Source organism: Sinocyclocheilus grahami, unplaced genomic scaffold (assembly GCF_001515645.1).
Source record: "Sinocyclocheilus grahami isolate Dianchi unplaced genomic scaffold, SAMN03320097.WGS_v1.1 scaffold126.1, whole genome shotgun sequence".
Taxonomy (NCBI): Eukaryota; Metazoa; Chordata; class Actinopteri; order Cypriniformes; family Cyprinidae; genus Sinocyclocheilus; species Sinocyclocheilus grahami.
Genome location: NW_015505305.1, coordinates 2,893,580 through 2,917,340, shown reverse-complemented (window position 1 = coordinate 2,917,340; position 23,761 = coordinate 2,893,580). Strand labels below are relative to the sequence as shown.

Genomic DNA, 23,761 nt, shown 5'->3' with positions numbered 1-23,761 from the left:
AAAAGACGGCCACAGATGAAAGCCGACAGACCCTTCAAAGATCTGAATGTTTGCTTGCGGTGAAAGTGCCCCAGTATTGCAGATCTTTTGCCACAGAGTGGACTGGAGAGCGTTTACCAAAACTTAGATCTGCTTTAAGGCTCTTTCAGACTTCCATCAGGGCTTCAATGCTTCTCTCAACACAAGCTTAATATGATGCTTTGACCTACACATGAAAAGTTCAGCAGATAGCATCATGGACGGCCAAATTTCAGGCTTTCCGCCTTCATGTTATAGACTCACAAGTTTGTCTTCTGAACCACTAGATGGCACAAAAACTGTCCGCAGCACTTCTAAACATCCGTGGTTCACTATGCACCTAGAAAATTTGGCTGGTCTGACAGCAATGTTTTATAAAATGTTAAAATGAAAATTGTTGAAACTGTTGCAAATGAGAATTTTTAAAGTTGCCAAATATATTTGGGGACAAAGGTCTGGTTAATGATTTATAACTGAAGAATGTGTAAAAGTACAGTACTTGGGGGGAAAAAGCACCCAATTTCAGGGGCTAAAGGCACAATAATTGACATGATAATAAATATCTGGCTGATTTTTTTCATTTGCTGACATGACATGGTTAGAATTAAATGGTCAATATAATTTAAGTTAGAGATAATCACCAAATTTATAATGAAACCATCATATTTAAAACTGATATTAATCATATAAAATAAAATGTATTGTTTCTGTAAAGCCATATTCAATTATTGAGGTCTCTTTCAAGAACTCTAGAATCTTTATTTTTTAATCACATTTTTCTTTATTTTTAAAATGATCAAATTTACTGACAGTCTATTTATTGCAATAAAGTAAAGTGAATTATTTTATTTAAAAAATAAACAGAATATGGTACAATATTTCTTGAAGTGGTTGTATTGAGTTAAGCATTATGCAAAACATATTACTTTAACTGAAGTATTTGTATCAATACTGGGGGCCTTCTGTGCTGAGTGTGGGGTAAAAGGCCCCCCTTGCCACCTCATACGCTTATACGATTTTTTTTTTCAACAAAACAAACTTATTTTATTTCTTTTTCCACAAAAATGTGTTAATCAATGTTAAAAAAAAGAGATTTTTTTGTGTTTAGTGCTTTTTTCTTTTAAACAAATTAGTATTAATATTAATATTTAAATTTATTAATAATTATTAAACAAACAAAACCAATTAATACTGCTTTGACCTATATATCGTACAGCTTGGTATACAGGATCAGTCTCTCTTCCATTTGGATTTTCCTTATGTCAGGTGAACGGTCCAGTAATCATTGGTGACGCTTTGCAAGGTCAGCAGCAAACAAGACAAGACCGACTGAGTCTGAGCATGTCACGTTACAGCATTTGAACTGCGCATTGCTCCTTAGAGTTTGCTGCATTTGAGAAAACGACATGAGTCATGTGAAATGGCCTTTATGGAACAATACAACTGAGAAATGATAATGGCTGAAATAATAATAATAATAATAATAATAATGAAATACAAACAACTGCTGCCTTTGAGTACAAGCTACAAATGAATGCAATTATTTTTCATGACTGATCATTACTGAATTTGCAATGACTGTTCATGATGAGGCACTCAGACGCCCCGACTCCATCTGAACGAAACAATATCTAGAATAGAGTACTGCAGAGATGATGTATTTTGATAGACCAACACAGAAGTTAGCATCACCCTGGTTTCCTTGATAAGAACCCAGTAGGATTTTTCCATTGGATTTTAGATTATTGCAGAAAATAAGCTCTGTCACCAACAAACGTTTGATTCTTACATGATTCCAAATGATTGTTTCCAGGTTTTGGCCTACAAAAACAAGTCATCCCTACAGCACTCTCTTATATGTAGTTCCCAAACAAAACCAGGCCAGTAGAGGTCTCTCTGTGTCTGAAGCACAACAATCGGCTCTGTCGACAAGACACGGTCCTTAAAGACGCATTTCAGATCACTGACTCACACAATGCTGGAGTCACTCGTGTTCCGAACAAAGCCCCTTGTTTTTGTGATGTCACGGCAAAACAATGTGGCGGACGAGGGAGGGGAAGCACGATTCCACCTAACGGCCGTGATTATAGAGCTTTACGCTACAGAAACCCTACTAATGACTGCAGATGCACAATAACGTGCAACTCTTAACCCCGGTGTAAGTCCAGGTGAGCGGCAATCTCACTCGAGGAGGGTTGGATCTCACCGCTCTGAGGTAAGATCGAACCGAGGGCATCTTTCCTGTTCAAAACTGAGCTCAGGAAAGCAGCCCATTAGGTCAGTAATTAGTCTGATAAATTAGTCACACTGATTGGGACGGATCCGGCCATTCACTTCCACTACATTAGCAAAAGCCACACACCGCAAGGATCAAGAGCCCAGCAGCCGAGGGGTAAAAAAAAAAAAAGCTTAAGTCGGACCCCATTCCACACCCAGTGCCAGATCGAGCGGGGAGCGTTTGGACTTCCCTACCTGATCCGCAAGCTTCCCGAGCCTGTGGGGCTACAACAGCCAGTAAGCAGATGAGAGACAGGGAGAGAGTGAGGAAAAGAGGAATACGGGGTGAAGATTTATGGGACAAAGAAAAGGAATAAATATGAAATACAAAAGAAGGAAATGAGAAGCATGTGGGACAAAAGAACAAAAAAACAACATGCAGACTGTCAAAATAAGAAGTGAAGATCTGAAGATATTATTGGTCAGTATTATTTTTCCTTATAAGTAAATATAATATTCACAAAGTTCTACATGTACACATTGTATTTTTAAATATAATAATTTCCCATTATTTTTCTTAGCAGCTGATGTCACCAAAGCTGTTATTATTGTAATAGATTATATAATATTTTATAATTATATATTACATAATAATATTGTAAGATTTCGTTCATTTCGACTTTAGTTGAACGCAAAGCTTCACATTTTTGCCTGTGAGGTTGTTTAGACTATTTTATGATTTAATGGTCATTAGACTCCTAGGTGTAAAATAATTCATACTGTATCCCTAGTATGTAACCATAGAAACATCTGTAGTATGACTGAGTGGTGTGCTGCTTTTTGCCTGGTAACAAAAATTCTTCATGAACGCAGGTGGGTGGAAGTTATAACTGCTCTTACTCCAAAACAAACTCTCCCAGAGTGCACATCAGAGTTCTGTGTTACCATAGGAAGGTTTATTTTGTGAAAATGGCCATCTGACTGTACACTATCCCACTTAATGCATAGATACTTGGCAAATTAATAAATAAAAGGGCATTAAATGCTAATTACAGTTTAATTTATTATATTTTATAAACTACCGTTCAAAGGTTTGGGGCTAGTAAGTTTTTTTTTTAAATGTTTTAAAGTCTCTTTTGCTCACCAAGGCTGCATTTATTTGATCAAAAATACAGTAAAAAACAGCAATACTGTATGTATATATGAATAATATACCAGCATTATATCCTCAACTGGCCACTCTACTCATCAGCAGCTTTGGAAAACCCCATATCGGTTGACAAGTACTATTTTTGACGTGTTCTACATATATGTTTACTTCAGTGGTGACCTAATTTTACCTCTACAACCTCAGGATATCCAATAATGCTGCGCTACTCTCACTCGGAACGCAAACTAAAGGCACAGTGAAATACTCTCGGCAAAGTCTGAACACTAATCCCGGCTGCAGTCGGCTTGCTAAAACAACGCTGGGATTGGGATTACGGCCCAATCTCAGCCTCGTGTTTTCTGGTCAGCACCAGATTAACCGCTGACACGCCACTCAAACATAACTAACCTGCAGGCAGATGGCCAGGTTCACTCTACATCCGAAGGAAGTGCTGACGGCTCGTGGGTGCAGGCCCAGGTCTTTAAAGAGCTTGGAGAAGGACTGGGTGAGGGCTATCCTGGGTCTTTCCTCAGCTACAACCACACACGTCCTTACACGGGACAGGTCAAGTCCACGGGACTTAGGGACAGGACAGAGAAAGACAGAAAGAGAGTAAATGAGTCACCAAACTTGAAATTGTGTAACTAAAACAACTAGTGCCATTAAAAAAAGAAAGAAAGAAAGAATTTTTTTAAATATATATATAAATATATATATATATATATATATATATATATATATATATATATACACACATACATACACAGTGGGTATAGAAAAGAATCACCCCCAAATATGTCAGAAAAAAAACCCATAATCACTGAGTTGGAAAAAGGACCCCCCAGACATTCGTCTGATGCCAATTTGGTAGACATCGCCCAACCCTAATATATATATTTATACACACTGTTTATATACGCGCACACACACACACAATATAAATATATATAGCTTGTAACATTTTGAAAAAATATAAAACATGATACATAAATATGCAATAATAATTATTTTATCAATAATAATAATAATATATATGAATAGTAATAATAATATATATTAATTAATTAAATATAAATTAAAATTTAAATATATTTAATATTAATGTATTTTATTTTTAAATGTAATAATTTTTAACGATTCATTCCCACCAGCTGATGTCACCAAGGCATTTTATTACTATAATAGATTATATTAATATAATTATATTCAAAATCATAATCATACCAAAAATGCCAAATATAAATAAACAATATAACAATATAAAAAATATAACAATGTAGAATATGGATTGAATGTACACATCAGGACTGGACTGGATTGCTGATATTATGCTACTATGATATTACTGGTTGATTTTATTTTCCCAGCCCATGCAGAGTTGTTGATACCAGCTAATAAGAATAATTTATTTAAAATTATAATTTATATATAATTTATAAATATATTATATTTTAACTAATTGTTTATTATTATAATCAATATGTAATATATCATTTTAAATATAACATTTAAATGTAAATATTAATATATTTAAATAATTTCAAATATGATTTTATATAAAAATATTCTAATTGTACATTTAATAATGATTTATTAATGATTCTTTCTTATCAGCTGATGTCATCAAGGCTGTTATTATTATAATACATTACATAATATGAATATAATTATAATCATAACCATAAGAAGTCAGAAATATAATATAATATAAGTTTAAGTTTATTATTGTCATTGTACACAAGTGCAACGAAAATTCTGCTGTGCAGAACCTGAATACTTTCATACACACACCCATACTCATAAAATAAATAATTAAAAATAAATAAATGATTAAAACAACACAGAGTATCAATAATTAAAAGGAAATGCTCATGTGGCAGCAGAGAGAAAGTGCTTGTTCAGTTCGATTATTGGGATTATAATATTATTATATAATATAATAATATTTTTCTTTAGAATAACATGCACTAAAAGTAAATAGGGTCAGTTTATACATTATATATTTATTATAATGTTAAGAGCTGAAGGAGTTGGAAAGACAAAGTCTGGGTAAAAGAAAACATTTTCACAGTTTATACCAAAAAATGTCTCTAATTTTTCCTCCTCATTGATTGTTGTGATGTTAATAAACTGTACTCGGCTCCAGACTGCAGTTAGTAACTATGGCAATCTCACTGACTAAATCAGAGTAAATAAAACAAGATTTTACAAGACAGACTCGCCAGGAGGCACGGACGCCTTTCCTTCACTAACCCAGAACAGACGTTAATTACACACAGTCACACCTCCTGAACACAGAACACTCACACACGCAAGACCACCAACAATCACCTTCTGACACTGCTGCAAATAGAACATGAAATCTAACGAAAAATGGCTTCAGAGCTTCCTCAAGAAGGAAAGGAAGCGAATGATTGACACTTTAGAGAGAATCTGGTACCTTGAGAGATTCTGTCTGCAGGCCCAAGCCCTTGGTGCAAAGCTCCATGACGGAGTACGAACAGAACGTGTCTCTGACCCGAAACTGACTGACAGCCAGCAGCCACAGAGCGGGGTTCACCTCCAGCTCGGACGGGGGAATCAAGATGGACTGATGCCCTGAATACACACTTTACCCAGTGGGAAGAGACAGAAGAAAAAAACAACATTACCACCACACAACACAAGAGCAGAGGAACCTACCCACCCTGACAAATAAGACACACTGGGAGAACAACACATCAGTCAAGCGAGACAGGAGCTGAGCACACGCTTTTACGCTAGAGGAGACACAGCACAGCATAAAAACACACACTTGTGTGAACGCAGCACAAAACCAAGATTTTTCAAGGCAGCAGTCTATTGAGAAACTGGTTCAATACTTGTGTGGCTCGCCTGCCTGCAGAGCGTTTCAGCCATCAGTGTTTCACTGAAGCGACTAAATGACAGGGAAATATAAAATACTCCAAAGATGAATTGTAACTTTGTGACTGAATTGTTACATATCCGAACAAAAAAAAATAACATAATAATCTGTGGCATGCTGTTGTTTACCACATTTTGAGCTGTTCCTTAGTTTTTATTACACTCATCATTACAGTAATTGACTCATAATTGAGTTTAAAATAAAAAAATTTACTTTTAGTTTTGTGAAAACACTATTCATTCTTCTGGGCAAAAATATGTTTTATTTAAGTTACAAGAGGTAACAACTGCATATAACTTTAGAAAGCCAAGATTAGTACGTGATTAAAACTTCATGTATATAAAGTATACATGAATAAGTCTTATGCTCAAAGTATAGGTTGACGGCTTACAGGTTGAAAGATATTTAACAAAGGAATATTAAAATAGAAAAAAAAAACGGAATAAGTGGAAACTCGAATTAGATTTAATTTTCTTATTTTATTCTCTGAATTTGTTTTTACTGTTTATATTATACTATATTTGTTTTTCTGTAAAGCACTTAAGTAAAGGATCTCCAAAAATATATAATTCTAAAAATAAATAGTTTATTTAAATTCAAAATTATGTATATTTTAACATTTATTTCGTGCAATGGCTTGCCCCACAGACATCCATTCTAACTGTAAATACAATTATTGCTTGTTTTTACAAACTGAGGGATGGAAATAATTTTCTTAGGAAATAGAGCTAAACTTCTATTGAACTTTGAACATTCCTTAAAAAAAGACAAATCAACAATATTGCAGACACAGTGTGAACGAGTTCATAAAGATCCACTGTTTCATGTAGAAATTTTGTTGCACATGTTTTTCCATGCTGTAAATTCAGACTTGGTGTGACCAGGCCTTTAACCTGCTCTATTAGAATGATTGTGATTGCGTCAGGCGGCGTCTCTCACCTGCAGAGGCACCAGAGGACAAAGCCGAGGCCACAGTATGGATCCAGGCAGATGGCCACCTCACGAGAAGGATACAACTCACACTGGAGCTTTATAGAGCGGCAAAAGGCACTGGTGGCTGTGTGGGACATCTGAGAAGACATATAAAAAATATAAATTAAAATACATATATAATTAATACAGTTAACTAAAACCATAAAAAAACATTTTTGTTACTTAGACTAAATAAAATGTTAACTGAATAAAATGTTTTTTTTATATTTCAGCTTATTGCCAAGGCAATGATGTATAATGTATAATATATATAAAAACATATAAACAATAAAAATGCATTTAATAACTAAATGTCACACAATTGTGCTTTATTTTATTCATAATAAGACTCTGAGGACTAATGAGTTATTTTGTGGGCTGCTATGTGGAAATGCTAGCAAATATAAGTGTATGGGGTTGAACAGGACTTCTGAGGCACTGAACAGATAAGTTCCTGGTCAAAAGAACAGAAGATCTACACAATACTGGGTGGTCTCTGCAAACACTCGTGGCTCCTATGACATAATAGCGGCTGCCTGCTCAAAACCTGGTTTTCATCTCTAAACAATAAAAGAAGAAAAGTTCCTCTGTGCATATGACACCTGATCTCACCAGCGGCTAACTGAGAGGGTTTTATGTATGTGAGATAAGTTTCCAAACGTTTTCTTCCTGTTTTTTGTGTTGGGGAAATAAAGAGGAGGAGTTTCTTATTACACACAACAGGGGATGATTAATATTCACCTTTACTCCTGCAAGCATCCCAGTAGTGGAGACGCTGAAATCCAAGTAAGCCAGTGTGTCTGGATTGGAGGGTTTGTAGAGCTGAGGGGGCTTCTTCTTTGGCAGATCATCTGGAAAACATGTAAGATATTAAATGAATGTTCATTTAGACATTTTTAAGAAGCCACCTGACCTTTGACCCACTCTCACCTGTGTCCAGAACAGGAGGCCACGTCCTGACGTCCACTGCGGCAGACGCCTCCTTTGACTTCAGGAGCTTGGAAATGACCTGTGAGGTCATCACACAAGCTGATCGGCTCACCTGAACACAAATTTCTACATCAGCGGCCATTTTTCTAAAGGGGTCATATGATGCGATTTCAAGTTTTCCTTTCTCTTTGGAGTGTTACAAGCTATTCGTGAATAGGTAAGATCCCTAAAGTTGCAAAGACTAAAGTCTCAAATCCAAAGAGATATTCTTTATAAATACCTCGTTTAAACACGCCCCCACATGTCTATGTCACGATGTGGGAAGATTTGCATAACACTGCCCAAATGTTCACGCAAAGAAAGAAGGCGTAACTTTATTGTTGCTGCCACCGCCGCCGCCATGTTGTGAAGACGCTGTGTGTTTCGTTGTGAAAACAAAAATTACTTTGTTTGGTCTTTCAAAAGAGGACACAACTACAAATCAATGGTTAAGTTGTATTTACAACACTGTTCCAGAACAGTTTAACCCAAATATTAATTTGTGTGCAGCGCATTTTATGGAGGACTGTTTCCTGATCCTCGGAGAGTAGACTACAATGCCGGCTGTTCTGACTCACAGACTGTAAGTAAGTTTTCATATTTAAAGAATTTGCCACTGACGATTCAAATGCGAGTTTTGAGCAGTGTAGAGTAGCGCTTGTTGTTTGTCATTTCTCCGATCACAAATGCAGACAGGGTTTTATGTTTACGCGGCGCGATGCAACGCAACGCGTAAAAAGACAGTATAAGTCATTATAATCCGTAATTATGTCCCCACTGGATGCAACAAATGCCTCGTTTGTAATGGGTTTTAATGTTTTTGTCTCGTCGCTCCGGCTGGACAGGGCATCACAGTATGGTAGGGGCATAACATTTCCGTCACACGCTTGAGGTATTCGGCCAATCACAATGCACTGGATAGCTGGCCAATCAGAGCACACCTCGCGTTTCAGACCGATGAGCCATGTAAAAAAATCGACACGTTTCAGAAAGGCGGGGCATAGAGGAGAAACAATAATGTACAGTATGTGGAAAATAATGTTTTTTTTTTAACCTTAAACCGCATAAACACATTTCATTACACCAAATACACAAAATAATGTTCTTTTTTAGCAACATCATATGACCCCTTTAACATATCATAAACTATATAGGGAAGGATTTGAGGACAACACCCACTTCCACAATCATTTTCACAGTGGGCAGGGTGGTGGCGATGTTCTGCGGGTGTGGTGGTCGCACTGTAATTGGTACACAGCCGGCGTACAGGCATCCGTAAAAGGCAGCAATCAAATCGATACCTGTAAATTAAAAATGCATATAGATATATTTATCCTAATTTAGTGGTCTCAAATTATCAACTAAGATCATTTCAATGGGTCTCTCATGTATCAAGTGTATTTAAAACATGTCTATGTCACGATGTGGGAAGATTTGCATAACACTGCCCAAATGTTCACGCAAAGAAAGAAGGCGTAACTTTATTGTTGCTGCCACCGCCGCCGCCATGTTGTGAAGACGCTGTGTGTTTCGTTGTGAAAACAAAAATTACTTTGTTTGGTCTTTCAAAAGAGGACACAACTACAAATCAATGGTTAAGTTGTATTTACAACACTGTTCCAGAACAGTTTAACCCAAATATTAATTTGTGTGCAGCGCATTTTATGGAGGACTGTTTCCTGATCCTCGGAGAGTAGACTACAATGCCGGCTGTTCTGACTCACAGACTGTAAGTAAGTTTTCATATTTAAAGAATTTGCCACTGACGATTCAAATGCGAGTTTTGAGCAGTGTAGAGTAGCGCTTGTTGTTTGTCATTTCTCCGATCACAAATGCAGACAGGGTTTTATGTTTACGCGGCGCGATGCAACGCAACGCGTAAAAAGACAGTATAAGTCATTATAATCCGTAATTATGTCCCCACTGGATGCAACAAATGCCTCGTTTGTAATGGGTTTTAATGTTTTTGTCTCGTCGCTCCGGCTGGACAGGGCATCACAGTATGGTAGGGGCATAACATTTCCGTCACACGCTTGAGGTATTCGGCCAATCACAATGCACTGGATAGCTGGCCAATCAGAGCACACCTCGCGTTTCAGACCGATGAGCCATGTAAAAAAATCGACACGTTTCAGAAAGGCGGGGCATAGAGGAGAAACAATAATGTACAGTATGTGGAAAATAATGTTTTTTTTTTAACCTTAAACCGCATAAACACATTTCATTACACCAAATACACAAAATAATGTTCTTTTTTAGCAACATCATATGACCCCTTTAACATATCATAAACTATATAGGGAAGGATTTGAGGACAACACCCACTTCCACAATCATTTTCACAGTGGGCAGGGTGGTGGCGATGTTCTGCGGGTGTGGTGGTCGCACTGTAATTGGTACACAGCCGGCGTACAGGCATCCGTAAAAGGCAGCAATCAAATCGATACCTGTAAATTAAAAATGCATATAGATATATTTATCCTAATTTAGTGGTCTCAAATTATCAACTAAGATCATTTCAATGGGTCTCTCATGTATCAAGTGTATTTAAAGGGATAGTTGAACAGTTGACAGTACTCATTGACTTCCATAGTATGGAAAAAAATACTATGGAAGTCAATGGCTACCGTCAACTGTTACCAACATTCTTCAAAATATCTTCTTTTGTGTTCAACAGAAGAAAGACACTCATACAGGTTTGGAACAACTTAAGGGTGAGTGTAAATGACAGAATTAAACATTTTGGGTGAACTATCCCTTTAAATAATTTCTGACCATTATATCCAAGTCAGATTGTGATGTGTCTGGTGTCCTATCTGAATATAATCTTAGGGACATCTTTACTGCACTAAACTGTTCATCTGTTCACCTGATGGCACATAATTTGAGACCCCTGGTTTAAATGAGTATAATAGTATGAATATAGTTGGACTTATCACAGATTTAAAGTTGTAGATTTGTAGCTGATGGTGTCGTACCAGGCGGGTACACCAGCGCAACATGATCACCATCCTGCAGGTGGCCTCGCTCCATCAACATGGTTGCTATCTTCTCTGCCCGCTTATGCAATTGAAGACACGTCAGTGAGCTCAGGACTGCTCCCTACGTTCACACACATACACAAATGTGTCAGTTTCCTCACAGTTCACAGTTCAGAATGAGTTATCACAACTTTTCTATGGAGGGCATGTGGTATTCAAAATAGCCTGTGATGATAAATGGCCACATTTTTTAAAAATGTATCCCTAGAAAAACCAGGGTAACATCATTTATGAAACCAATTCCTGCTCCCTAGAGGGGGGAAACGGTGCAGAAATGAAGACATTTTTTGTAGACTTTTGCCAAGCACAGGACCACACTTGAAAACAAGGTTAATGTTTAGCTTACACTTTCTTAAACTAGAATGCTAGTGGTATTATTTAATTATAAGTAGTTTTCTTTAATAATAAATAAATAAATAATAATTATAATAATTATATATATAAAAATATATTTTTTAATTATATCTGTGTATACATATGCTGTTCTTTTGAACTTTCTATTTATCAAAGTATCCTGAATTTTTTTTTCAATAATTCAATAATAAGAAATGTTTCTTGAGCACCAAATCAGCATATTAGAATGATTTCTGAAGGATCATGTGACACTGAAGACTGGAGTAATGGCTGCTGAAAATTCAGCTTTGCATTACAGATATAAATTACATATTAAAATGTATTACAATAAAAAGTAGTTATATTAAATTGTAATAATATTTCACAATATTACTGTTTTCACTTCAAATAAATACATATTTGGTGAGCAGTTTTCTTAAAAAATAAAAACCTTACAGTTTACCTTACTCACGAACAGTAGTGTGTGTGTATATACACATTTATATCTATCTATCTATATATATACACCTATCTATCTTTCTATCTATATATAAAGAATATATAAAAAATATATATATATATAAAATACACATCATACCCTTGAGCTGAGGAGGGTGAAGAGCACGTGATCTGGGGTGGTCTGGGCTCTCCACTGCAACACCTCAGACAGGAAGAGGAACTATGGGTGCAAAAAGGAAGTCTGAGACGATTATTACAAAATCCAAGATATTTAAGTATTTAATGGGGATTATATAATATTCCCAAAGAGCCATATCATTATTCAGAAGTTGAATCAGAAAATGTTAATACACAGTTTGTTTTAATTGTTTGCATACGAGTAAGTGGGTGTTAAACAAGCCTGATTTAATCTATTGTTTTACCAAATGCAATATTAAAAAAGGTAACATGACATTTAAAGAGTAACTGTTAAACACCGGATGCTTTTTTTTGCAATTAGTAAGACCTGTTAAAGTCATTAGCAAGTGGCGCTGGTGTTCTCTGAAGGTTGGAAGTGAATGCAGTCATGTGTTACCTCATCTCCTAGAGTTATTCTCACATCGGATTGCATTCCTGCTCTTAAAAGAATGAAATAAAACCATTTCCATTCACTCAACGGGCCTGATTTTCATAGGCATGAATGGATGGAAGCAACGAAAAAAACAACAACACCACAAGCTTGGGGGTGTAAAAATGGAAAATAGTCATGTACAGCTGTGTTTCTCTGAGCGGCACAGATGGCGGAGGTAACATTTGTCGGTGTCAGACAGCGCATACCCATGCAGGGCTGGAAGGGTGTGAAGGAATGAGAGAAAGACAGAGGATGAGGAAGGCATGCAAGAGGCAGCAGTTAATAACTGTTGCGGCACTGTGTGTGTGTGTGTGTGTGCATTTTAGGGTCTGTGCACGTTTGTTCAAATGTGTGTGAGCATATATGGTTTGTGTGTGAGGCCGACAGCTGTGTGTGTGTTAAGGTTACAGTTTTGTGCACAGCAGACATGCTGACGGAATAATGGCTGCCATCTTTCAGCCTGAGAGGGCAGCGTAATGGATTGTATTTGCATTGAGGTGGTTGACTGACAGCACAGCAAAACCAAAGACATCAACTCAACACAAACAGCACAAAAAACAACCAAACCAGGCCTCCCAAACAGAGCCCAGCGTGCAATCATTATTCTAAAGGAGTGCTTTACATTTTCCGTAAAACATTGTAAGTGGCAAAAAAGCACAAGTTGACAAAATTGTCAAGTTCTGGTTCGGTGACAATGTTTGAACAGTTTCCCAGAATGCTCTCTGTAGGGGTCGGGCATGAAATGATCCTGGCTGAGAGCAAGAGGTCTGACAAGCTGTCAGGGGTCAGTTCCTCTACCATAAATCCAGTTGGGACAATTACTGCGTGCCACACAGTGTCCAAAATGAACACTCGGCGGGTGCCAAATGCGTGCAATAAGTTGGCTGGTAACTTTTATAAGGGACTGCAACATATTTAAGTCGAACTGTAAGATTAATTATCTGACTCTTGCTGATGTGTTCAAATCCACACCAACAACTAAAGGAAAAACATCTGTTGTGACTCACCCATCGTCAAGTAACTTGGAAAATGTACTATCAGAGGTTTAATTAAGAGGCCTAAAGTTATCCATGTGGCAATATATGTGGAACATTCCTAACATTAAGCCACCAAAATGAAAACACAGGGAAGAAAATCACAATCTGGCTACACGTTTTTATGACAGGTGCAGGAGAATGAATCATCTCATATTTTATGCTGAAAAAAACGACTAGAGGAAAACAACAACTATAAAAAAAAAGCAAGAAAAAAGAAAATTCCACAGTCTCTTTATAAAAAGTATTTAAAAGAAATATGATGTATTTCTGTATGTACAGTGTGTGTATATATACATATATACATATATTAAAAAACAAATATATATATGTATTGTTTTTATTCTTTATTACTTTTATTTTTTTTTTGACTAGAAAAAAAATTCCACTGTCATTTATATACGTAAGTATATACAAAATAAAAAAAATATATATTTCCTAATGTATGATGTAAATATATAAAACTTCAAATAAAAAAAAATAAAAAATATATAATATATGGTGTGACTGCGGTCTAAGTGGAAGAGAGGGGGTACGCAGAAGAATGTTAAATGCCCCAGGGGGCACGCCGCTGTAAAAAGTTTGAGAACCACTGGCTTAATAGACAAGTCAAAACGGTCTTTTCAGGGAATGTCAGTCAGCCATAATGGCAACCCCTCCGGGCAGTTGCTCTGGTCTTGCAAAACCAACTCCTCTCTACTTGATTGGGGAACTACTAATATCTCAAAAACCGCTTGCCATACTCTCATTTCAATAATATACCTCAAATCAGCAGTAAAATCTGACATTAACTGTCTTACAAATGTTGTTTTTGTTTTTTGATCAAATAACATTAAAAACATGTTTTAGGTTGGTCCATTCAGACTTTGACTTTGCTCTGCAGCATCTTTCAAAGAACAAAAAAATAGATAAAATAATAATAATAAATCCAAAATATAATATATATATATATATTTATATAGATATATATATATATATATATATATATATATATATATATATATATATATATATATATATAAAACTATATATTTATTTAAAAAATGCAAAATATAAAATATAATTTCTTAACTTGTAAATACTCTCATTCACTGGCACTTTTTCCTCAGTTTTGGACCCGGGTGCTACATCTCCTCTGAGAGCTATTATAAAACACCCAAGGCAGATTATATCTCTCAGAACCAGTTATTCAAATGTACTGAAACACTGGCTTTAAACACAAATATGTGCTTATTTTTGTGTCTATTCTTGGCTGGGTGGAACTCCGTTTGCTGGAGGTAAGGAATGAATGAATGAGAGGGAAGGAAAAATTAATGATGGATGAAAATCGAGGCCCCATTTTACCCCACACACACACCTTTCTTGCCTGATCATTGTCCTCGATCTGGCCCAGATCTCTGCCGCTGGCCTGAGCGATCCTCTTCCCCGAGACCAGGTTTCCCACCATCACAGAGGCGGGTCCAATCTCTGCAGGAACGAGCACAGGAAGACCATCACAAACAAACAAACAAACAAACAGACAACACCACAAACACAGCATTTCTGACGGTTCTAATTTTGTACGACATCTGAGGTGACCTTGCTGCAGACAGACCTGGCTGTTTCTGTCTGGGTTTGGGCAGGTTGGTGACGCAGGTGTGAGGGCACATTAGGACGTTACAGGGATGTAGGGAGCCTTCCAAAAACAGCTGCTTGGTCTCCGACAGATGGATCCCTCCCAGAGGAGTCTTGGGAAGGGTGTTAGCGGGCACCAAAGCCAAACAAAACACCCCGACGTTGTGGATGCTGTCTATCGCCTGCAGAAAGAGACGTATTGGATTGTCAGGTGAGGTTTAAAAATAGAGTTCGTAAGGAGCTGAGAAGAGGCTGCCTGCTGAGATCTGATGCAGCCGCTGACCTTTACCGATGCCTCAGGGAGAACCAAATTACCAAACTGGAATTCAGAAAGTGGAAGGAAAAAATACCATATTTGCAAGATTAATGACCTACAACAAAAGAGTGGAATGGAACTGTCTGGGTGTGTGGAAATGAAGCCCAGCCTGTGTGTCTGAGTGCGTCTTGTTATTTTTGCATGCCGGTAAAGTCTTGTAAAGTGCTGACAGAAAGTACGCAGGTCAGCAGTAGCATGATCTGTAATTCAGTTTGGATGGTGACTGGGGTTATGCAGCGATTAAGGTGACTCCCATCAGACTGGATGGAAGAGCGAGTCGCCACTGCCCGAATCGATCAGCAAGGGTAGTTATAAAAAGGACAAATACCTGCAGCACACGGCTCATCCACTGGAAGCTGTCCTCCTCTGTGGAGTCTGGTCGCTGCTCGGCTACAACCACAATTCTCTCGTCATGCAGGACAGTCACTGAAAATACCGCTATCCTGAAGATAGAGATACAGAATGGAGATTTAGACCCTGAAAATTCAGCTCCGCACCAACCCATAAAACATATCAAAGCTCAACCTGCGTATGTTAGAAACCAGGACATAAATTAATTGAATATTATTATAATAAATAATTAAATTAACAATAATTATAAAAGTTAAATAATTGTTACAATAATTTAAGTTAATAATTAATAAACTAATAAAAATAAATTAATAAACGTTAATAAACAAGTTAATAATTACATCTATTAATTTATAATGGACTAATTATTAATTAACTATAATAATATTTAGAATTACAATAATCAACAATTATAATGATTAATATTACATAATTCATAAAAAATTATATTTTTTAAAAGATTAAAATAAAAATTAATTCATTATAACATTGTAACACTAAATAATAATTAATTATAATAATTACATTTATTGCAAATATTTGAAGTAATATTTAAAGTGCATTTTGTGGAATCGTTCAAATAAATGAAAATGTGCTACAGTGCTATTTTAGTATCATTGATTGATTATTATTGTTTTTGCATTATATATATATATATATATATATATATATATATATATATATTTTTTTTTTTTTACTGTTTTCAATTTATTTTAGTTTTCAATTTATTTTAGAATTTTAAAGATTTAGTCATTTTGTTATGCTTTTGTCATTTTCATTGTTTTTTTATGTCTAAATAATATTTTTTGAAGTTATAATTTATTTAGTTTCAGTTATTTTAGTACTTCAATTTAAACTAAACAAAAAAGGCAAAATGTTGCCTTGGAAACTAGTATGTAAAGGTCTAAGAAAGCTGATAAACAAAACCCGAGGTAATTTCACAGAAGCAACTAAAACAGAACAACTCCACCACAACACACAGGGCACACGCCGTCACTCCTGCCGCCTCAGCAGGTGTTGAATCCATTTAATTTGCACTCTGCATGTCCACAGCAAACAAGCTCATGTGCTATATATATCACCCATTCTTTGATGACGAAGAAGAATACGCTCTGTTTGGTTGGTTGTTTTTGTTGTGTTCTCACCTGCCCCTGTACACAAACTTCATGGGCTCCACTGCCAGCGCTGTTGCAACGATATCGTCAGCGTTGTGTCTCCGTCCGCTCACTACCATCAGCCCATCCATCTTTCCAGAGACAAACACCAGCCCACCCGGGCCTATGAAGCCCAGCAGCCCTGTCCGAGTGAAGGGGTACTCGCTGATAGGAGCCCCAGAACTGCTCATGGGGAAAACCTGACAGCAAAACAAAAGCCAAACTTTTAGATAAATCTATCCATTTGTAAATGTAAAACTGTATAAAAATGTGGAAATTCCCTCTAGAATCTTGGCTATGGAGTTACTTCTCACCCATTGAACATTACGGTGAAATGTTCACTGATTGGTTGAAAATGTACATTTTAAATTTAGATTAAACTTTTAGAATTAAAGTACTGTAGCTCAACAGATTTACACTTCGTTAATTACAGAAATCTAGAAAAGTTACCTAAAAATACTTAAGATTTGCTGTACGCCACTGGCCTAGATGATTTGAAATTATTTTATTTAGAGGCTTGTGAAAATTTTTAATTATTTGGCTACCAAACAATTAATGTCTGAACATTTTTTGCCAGCTAAATAGTTTTGGAGGGTGAATATGTTTGTGTCATTTAGTCATATTTATGGCAGTCTATTTCCACCTTTGTGAGGAAAGTCTCACAATTGCAACTTTTTATCTCACAACTGCGAATTCATATCTGACAACTGCGACAATTGCAATTTAATCTCTCACAACTGCAACTTTGTTTCTTATAATTGCAAGAAATGCAACTTTATATCTCACGATTGTGATGTTTTATCACAAAATTGCTACTTCATATCACACAAGTCGCAATTGCAACTTAATATCTCAAAATTGCGACTTTATTTCTCATTGAAATAAACAATTGCAACTGTTTCTCATAATTGTGAAATTTTATCCCACAAATGCAACTTGCTATCTTACAATTGGGACTTCATATCTCATAGTATGACTTTATATCTCACATTTGTGATTACATTTTTTATTAATTTCTTAAACGTAATCTCACAATCAACTGTTTTACTTTTATTACTTCAGGAGAAAACAGGCTTCAGATATCAGACTCTGTGTGAACTGGCCTTGAGAAAATGCTATTTTATTATTTCAGAGCAATTTAACAAACAAGCCAAGGAAAAGACTTTGATTCGGAGCACTTTAGCATCTGTTTGAGCAGAGGTCTGGGGATTCTGGGTAGGAGAATCCGCCTAACTACAGCCAAATCGATCTTGCTCTGATAGGACACAAACCTCAAAGGTGTTTTTTGTCATGCCCGAGAGCCCATAATATGACATTCCCGTGGCGATGGAACACACACACAGCTCTCCGATCTCATCTGTTCGGCAAAGCTGAGGAACTCCCTCTGGTCTGACCACACACATCAGAGCTGCACATACACAACATCAATAAACACATTACGCACTTTATGAAGCAATAAATATAGCACGCAGAGAGAGGCGTACACATTACACAATGCTCTCCTTTGATGGCTTTAACACTAAATGTTCAAGATTATGTATAAAGCCACATTTGAGACTTTCTCAGAACCATTCATGCATGTACATATGTGCACCTCCTGGCATCACGGTGCCCACATCCTGTACGGTGAGTACGGAGAGACGCTCCTCTGTGTCCACTCTGATGACACCGTGGCTCAGACCCTGCATAGACAGCACTCCTCGACCCGGTGGCTGGTTACTGTCATCCGTAGGCCTAAATTTGAAATAAAATGCCAGATTAGAGCAATATATTGAATGAATTATTTCACAGTGACTCTAATGCTATGTAAACCTGAATAAGAAGCTGATTGGTCCAACTAGCTCTGATGAAGAAGATGTTGATTGGTTCAACTAGTTCTGATGGACAGCACTAAGCCCCACCCATAAATAATGTCCTCTAAAAGACACCCGTTTGAACTAACAGAGATGTCTGGAAAGGTACAGCAGGCTTCATTTGAGCAAAATACATAAAACAGAGTGTGCCGATGAAGTATGCTGGAAATAATAGCTCTGCTCCAAAACTAGTTCACTGCCTTGCTGTCTGCACACTGCATAGGGAGCTTCCTTTTAAGGAAGATTACAAGAAACTGATGTGAAACTCACAGTTGGTTCCAACAGTATTTGACTGACTATTTTATTTTTTATATTTAGCAGTATATAATAAAAGTATATTTATAGTTGACCATTCCTGCACAGCATACTGGGTGATTGCACAATGTAAAAAAAAATTTTTGCTAAAAATTAAGTATCTTAAAAGGCGGAATAATGTTTTTTTTCTAGCAGCCTTTGTGTCGGGTGTGTACATGCTGTTTGACACTTTAAAATGCTGTCTAAGTAGGCAGCTCATTACGTTTTGGAACAGAGCAGAAGTGCAAAAAATGTTGGACCATCTAGAGCTGAAGAACTAACGAGGAAGGAAATTATTACCAGAGCGAGAAATATTCTGTGAACCACATAGGCCAAAGCAAATGTGTGTGAAGGGTGAAAAATGAGGTTACGTTTAGTTTGCGTGGTAAATCCACAAATGACGATGACGCCACTTCTTTGATGACAGAAACAGCAGAATTACGTATCGTCAGTCACCTCTGAATCAACTTTTCCCCTCTGACTTAGACAGTGATGTTTTCATCTGTGACACCAGGCTCTTTTATTAGCTTTCAATTCATTTCACTTTTTGTTCAAATTCATACAAGCTGTTCTCATCCTCAAATTTGTTGTGAGAGAGAGAAGGCCTGTAAAAAAAGTCCAGCGATGGAGTTAATCCTGTGGAATGAAAACCATATGCTCTGCGTTCTGTCACAAGTTTGATTCGGTCACAAAGCAAAGATGTCAGGACTATTCAGGGCTGTAATTATGGAGGCAGTCTAAAAAAACATTATTTTCTTGTAAATGGTTTTGGAAAATTGCATTGAAGACATACACAGGCTTCGGTAAAGCTCTCTCGATGAACCATCAACTTCAATCTGTCTGTCTGACCAACAGAAAAATGGTTTGTGTCCATATTTCTGTCATTTTTTCCCATTTTTGGGGGGGGATTATGAAACTTGTAAAAGAGGGATGGAAAGATCTATAAGTTCTGAATGGAAAAGTGAGAGTTTATGAATATGAGCTGAAGTTTCAGGGTGAGTGAATGGTCAATGTGTCAGCACTCCTCCCACCTCCTGATAGCCACGGTAAGGGCTTCAGCTGAGCTGGCACATGGACAGATGACCTCTGGCCGCAGACCTTTACTCTGGAAGACATTGAGGAACGCGTCACACGATGAGATGGACCCTGTAGAGAATGAGAGAGAGAACATGACGTGCTATAACGTGACGCCTGTCTTATATGACATTTAAAACAGTTCTCACCTTTAGACGCATTCTAACACTGTAGGGTACAATGGGAACACAGCTCTTAAAGTGAAGTTAACTAAAAAAAAAAAAAAACTTGTTTTTTCAAGTTTAGGCTTTCTTGCACCAAAGAGTTTTTCATGACCAGCCTTAGAATTAAATAGACTGTTTTTACTACTGTACCTTTAAGATTTCTATATGTAAATGACTTCTGTTGTGATTGTTCACACTTTAGTCCATCATGATATGCCAAATAACAGAATATATTTGAATATACAGTATAAATCTTCATGCTCTAATGTCATATTTCACTCTAAAAACAAAAGAAAAATTGGAAATTATAAAATCATAAAGAAAATCAAGCCTATTTATATGATAATTAAATGTGCTGCATTGTGATGTTGATTTTATTAAATTAAAAACGATTTTATTTAAAACTATCATTATTGTGATAAATACATAAATTAAAGAAATTAAAATGTTCATTGCCATTGCAGTAATGCTAAATTCAACAAATACTACTACAAGCTTTAATTTAAATGATTTAAATGATATTATATATTTTTATATTATTTATTATGCATTGCAGTAATGAGATTTTTCAGTAAGCTACTGACAAATAAAATATTATATATTTTCTTCAAACTACATATATTTTTAATTTTTTCTTCTCAACATTTCATTTTCTTTTCCTTTTTTTCTTTTGGATTGAAAATTTAGTTTTTCTGAGATTCAACAAAATGTTCTTGGACTAGAAAGAGATCCTTGCATTATAAATGTTCAGCTACACAGCACATCACCTCTTCATCTCAAAAGACCAAGAAAAATCCTGTTTCCCCTCATATGACCCCTTAAAACAGTTTTGCTTCCTGAATATTCCATCAGAAACACATTTACTGTATCTTACTGGCATTTACATTGGCATTTGGATGAAATAGGCGGCAGAAGGAATGTTTTGTCCTTCAGTGTGTCCATTTGTGTATTATGTATCTGTATACATAAGGAAATGGCTTCATCTATCCTGACTCATCTCTTCTGTGAGTTATAATCCCAGAGGCCATATCTGAGTGTATACATTTATATTACACACTTATGAATGATGCTTTTAGCTTGTTTGCCAGGTTGCTGGGTGTGTAACTAGCTGCTTAACCCTCTACTTATTTCCTGTCAGAGGAATATTTTAAGAAACACAGGTGTGAGATGAAAGGGGAAGATGGAAGGAGAAAGGAAGAGTTAAAACACTAGCTGAACTCACATGGGTTGGATCCGTCGGCCACCACCAGCATGCGCAGGGAGCTCAGGTTGATGTCTCTCTGATCTCGGTGAGCGACCAGAGCCCAGTGCATATCCCTGGACTTGACACAAGCTACTTTAGCTACACGCAAACACACAGAACCATAAATATTATAAGAATGGCCATATTGGACACATATATAATCAATATCAAATGACACCGTCACTTACAGGTGCATCTCAATAAATTAGAATGTCGTGGAAAAGTTCATTTATTTCAGTAATTCAACTCAAATTGTGAAACTTGTGTATTAAATAAATTCAATGCACACAGACTGAAGTAGTTTAAGTCTTTGGTTCTTTTAATTCTGATGATTTTGGCTCACATTTAACAAAAACCCACCAATTCACTATCTCAACAAATTAGAATATGGTGACATGCCAATCGGCTAATCAACTCAAAACACCTGCAAAGGTTTCCTGAGCCTTCAAAATGGTCTCTCAGTTTGGTTCACTAGGCTACACAATCATGGGGAAGACTGCTGATCTGACAGTTGTCCAGAAGACAATCATTGACCCCCTTCACAAGGAGGGTAAGCCACAAACATTCATTGCCAAAGAAGCTGGCTGTTCACAGAGTGCTGTATTCAAGCATGTTAACAGAAAGTTGAGTGGAAGGAAAAAGTATGGAAGAAAAATATGCACAACCAACCGAGAGAACAATTGAGCCAAAATCATAACAATTAAAAGAAACAAAGACTTAAACTACTTCAGTCTGTGTGCATTGAATTTATTTAATACACAAGTTTCACAATTTGAGTTGAATTACTGAAATAAATTAACTTTTCCACGACATTCTAATTTATTGAGATGCACCTGTACATATGACGAATTCATGAAACATGAGCAGAATGAATTTCTGAGTAAATATTTCATGATGTAAGGGGTCTCATGAGGATTGACAAATGATACAGAAATTTGTCCTGTTTATGTTTCATGAAAACTGAACAGTAAGACTAAGACTCGAAGTCTATTCACATCAAGTTAAAATTTTTGGCACAAAAAAAATGTATTTAAAGTTTATTTCAAAACAAAACAATGCATACACATTAATCTCTTCACATAAAGTAGAAAATATTGTATTATTTGCTATTGTTATTTTTTATTGTTATATATTATTAAATATATTTTGTTATATATTATTTGCTTATGATTTAGTTTCATGACATTTAGTGATACAGGTAAACATGTGGTGAGAAAAACTGCTCAAGAATACTACATACTTTTGTGTGAAAAAATTTATTTGGCAATATTATATATTTTAGTACGGTTTAAACTTATCTGACTTGGTATAAATAGCTTTGGTGCCAAAAAATTGGATTTTGTGTAAATGGGGTGAAAAAACCCCACTGACTGACAGACCTTTGTATTGACACACTTTCTGGATCCAGGACAGAGGGTTGACCTTCATCAGCGAGTACGGGATGCTGATTACATGCATCATGTTCATGACACTCTGGGGAAACAGGAAGTGACATATTAACACCCTGAATGTGAAACATATGATCTTATGTTCACATAATTTTTTTCAGAAGCATGACTTACAGTTAGAATGCCGTGCCACAAACCCACATCCTTTTTAAAATCCAATACATTCACTATGATTTCAGCTGAAAGACAAAGAGAAGACATATTTACTACATGATTGTCTGAGAAGGGAGATTTAAGGACAATGGACTGACCTAGAGGTATAATGTGGTGTGTGTGTGTTGGACTCACCCTCTGTGTATCCACAAGACTGCGTTAGGGCCTGGCAGTGTGTAAGAAGTGCGATCCGTGTCACCGTCACACCCAAAACACTCCCATCTTTACAGGTCTTATACTGGAAATCAATAAACACGAGAGAGTCTTAAATGTCGATCATTAACACAAATATTAACGCATCAAATCCCTTAATAAACACGCTTTGCATGGCCGTTAACGCACTACTGTAAGGATGCATGTCAAAATGACTGGCGATGTCCAGGTCATAT

General features: G+C 36.4%; 1 protein-coding gene across 1 annotated transcript in view; it reads right to left on the bottom strand.

The window, feature by feature from the left end:
- The window catches only part of dip2ca (disco-interacting protein 2 homolog Ca), a 133,823-nt gene that overhangs the window by 6,716 nt on the left and 103,346 nt on the right, over positions 1–23,761 (bottom strand). Inside the window, exons 14-32 of the mRNA XM_016278939.1 lie at positions 23,508–23,610; positions 23,334–23,398; positions 23,151–23,244; positions 21,751–21,870; positions 20,322–20,436; positions 18,738–18,877; positions 18,415–18,551; positions 17,135–17,343; positions 15,967–16,081; positions 15,303–15,504; positions 15,066–15,175; positions 12,204–12,284; positions 11,210–11,333; positions 10,557–10,678; positions 8,193–8,304; positions 8,004–8,113; positions 7,230–7,360; positions 5,826–5,994; positions 3,794–3,964 (exon numbers count right to left, since the gene is read on the bottom strand). Of these exons, the coding sequence (XP_016134425.1) occupies positions 3,794–3,964; positions 5,826–5,994; positions 7,230–7,360; positions 8,004–8,113; positions 8,193–8,304; positions 10,557–10,678; positions 11,210–11,333; positions 12,204–12,284; positions 15,066–15,175; positions 15,303–15,504; positions 15,967–16,081; positions 17,135–17,343; positions 18,415–18,551; positions 18,738–18,877; positions 20,322–20,436; positions 21,751–21,870; positions 23,151–23,244; positions 23,334–23,398; positions 23,508–23,610 (2,430 nt within the window). The remainder of the gene's footprint in view (positions 1–3,793; positions 3,965–5,825; positions 5,995–7,229; positions 7,361–8,003; positions 8,114–8,192; positions 8,305–10,556; positions 10,679–11,209; positions 11,334–12,203; positions 12,285–15,065; positions 15,176–15,302; positions 15,505–15,966; positions 16,082–17,134; positions 17,344–18,414; positions 18,552–18,737; positions 18,878–20,321; positions 20,437–21,750; positions 21,871–23,150; positions 23,245–23,333; positions 23,399–23,507; positions 23,611–23,761) is intronic.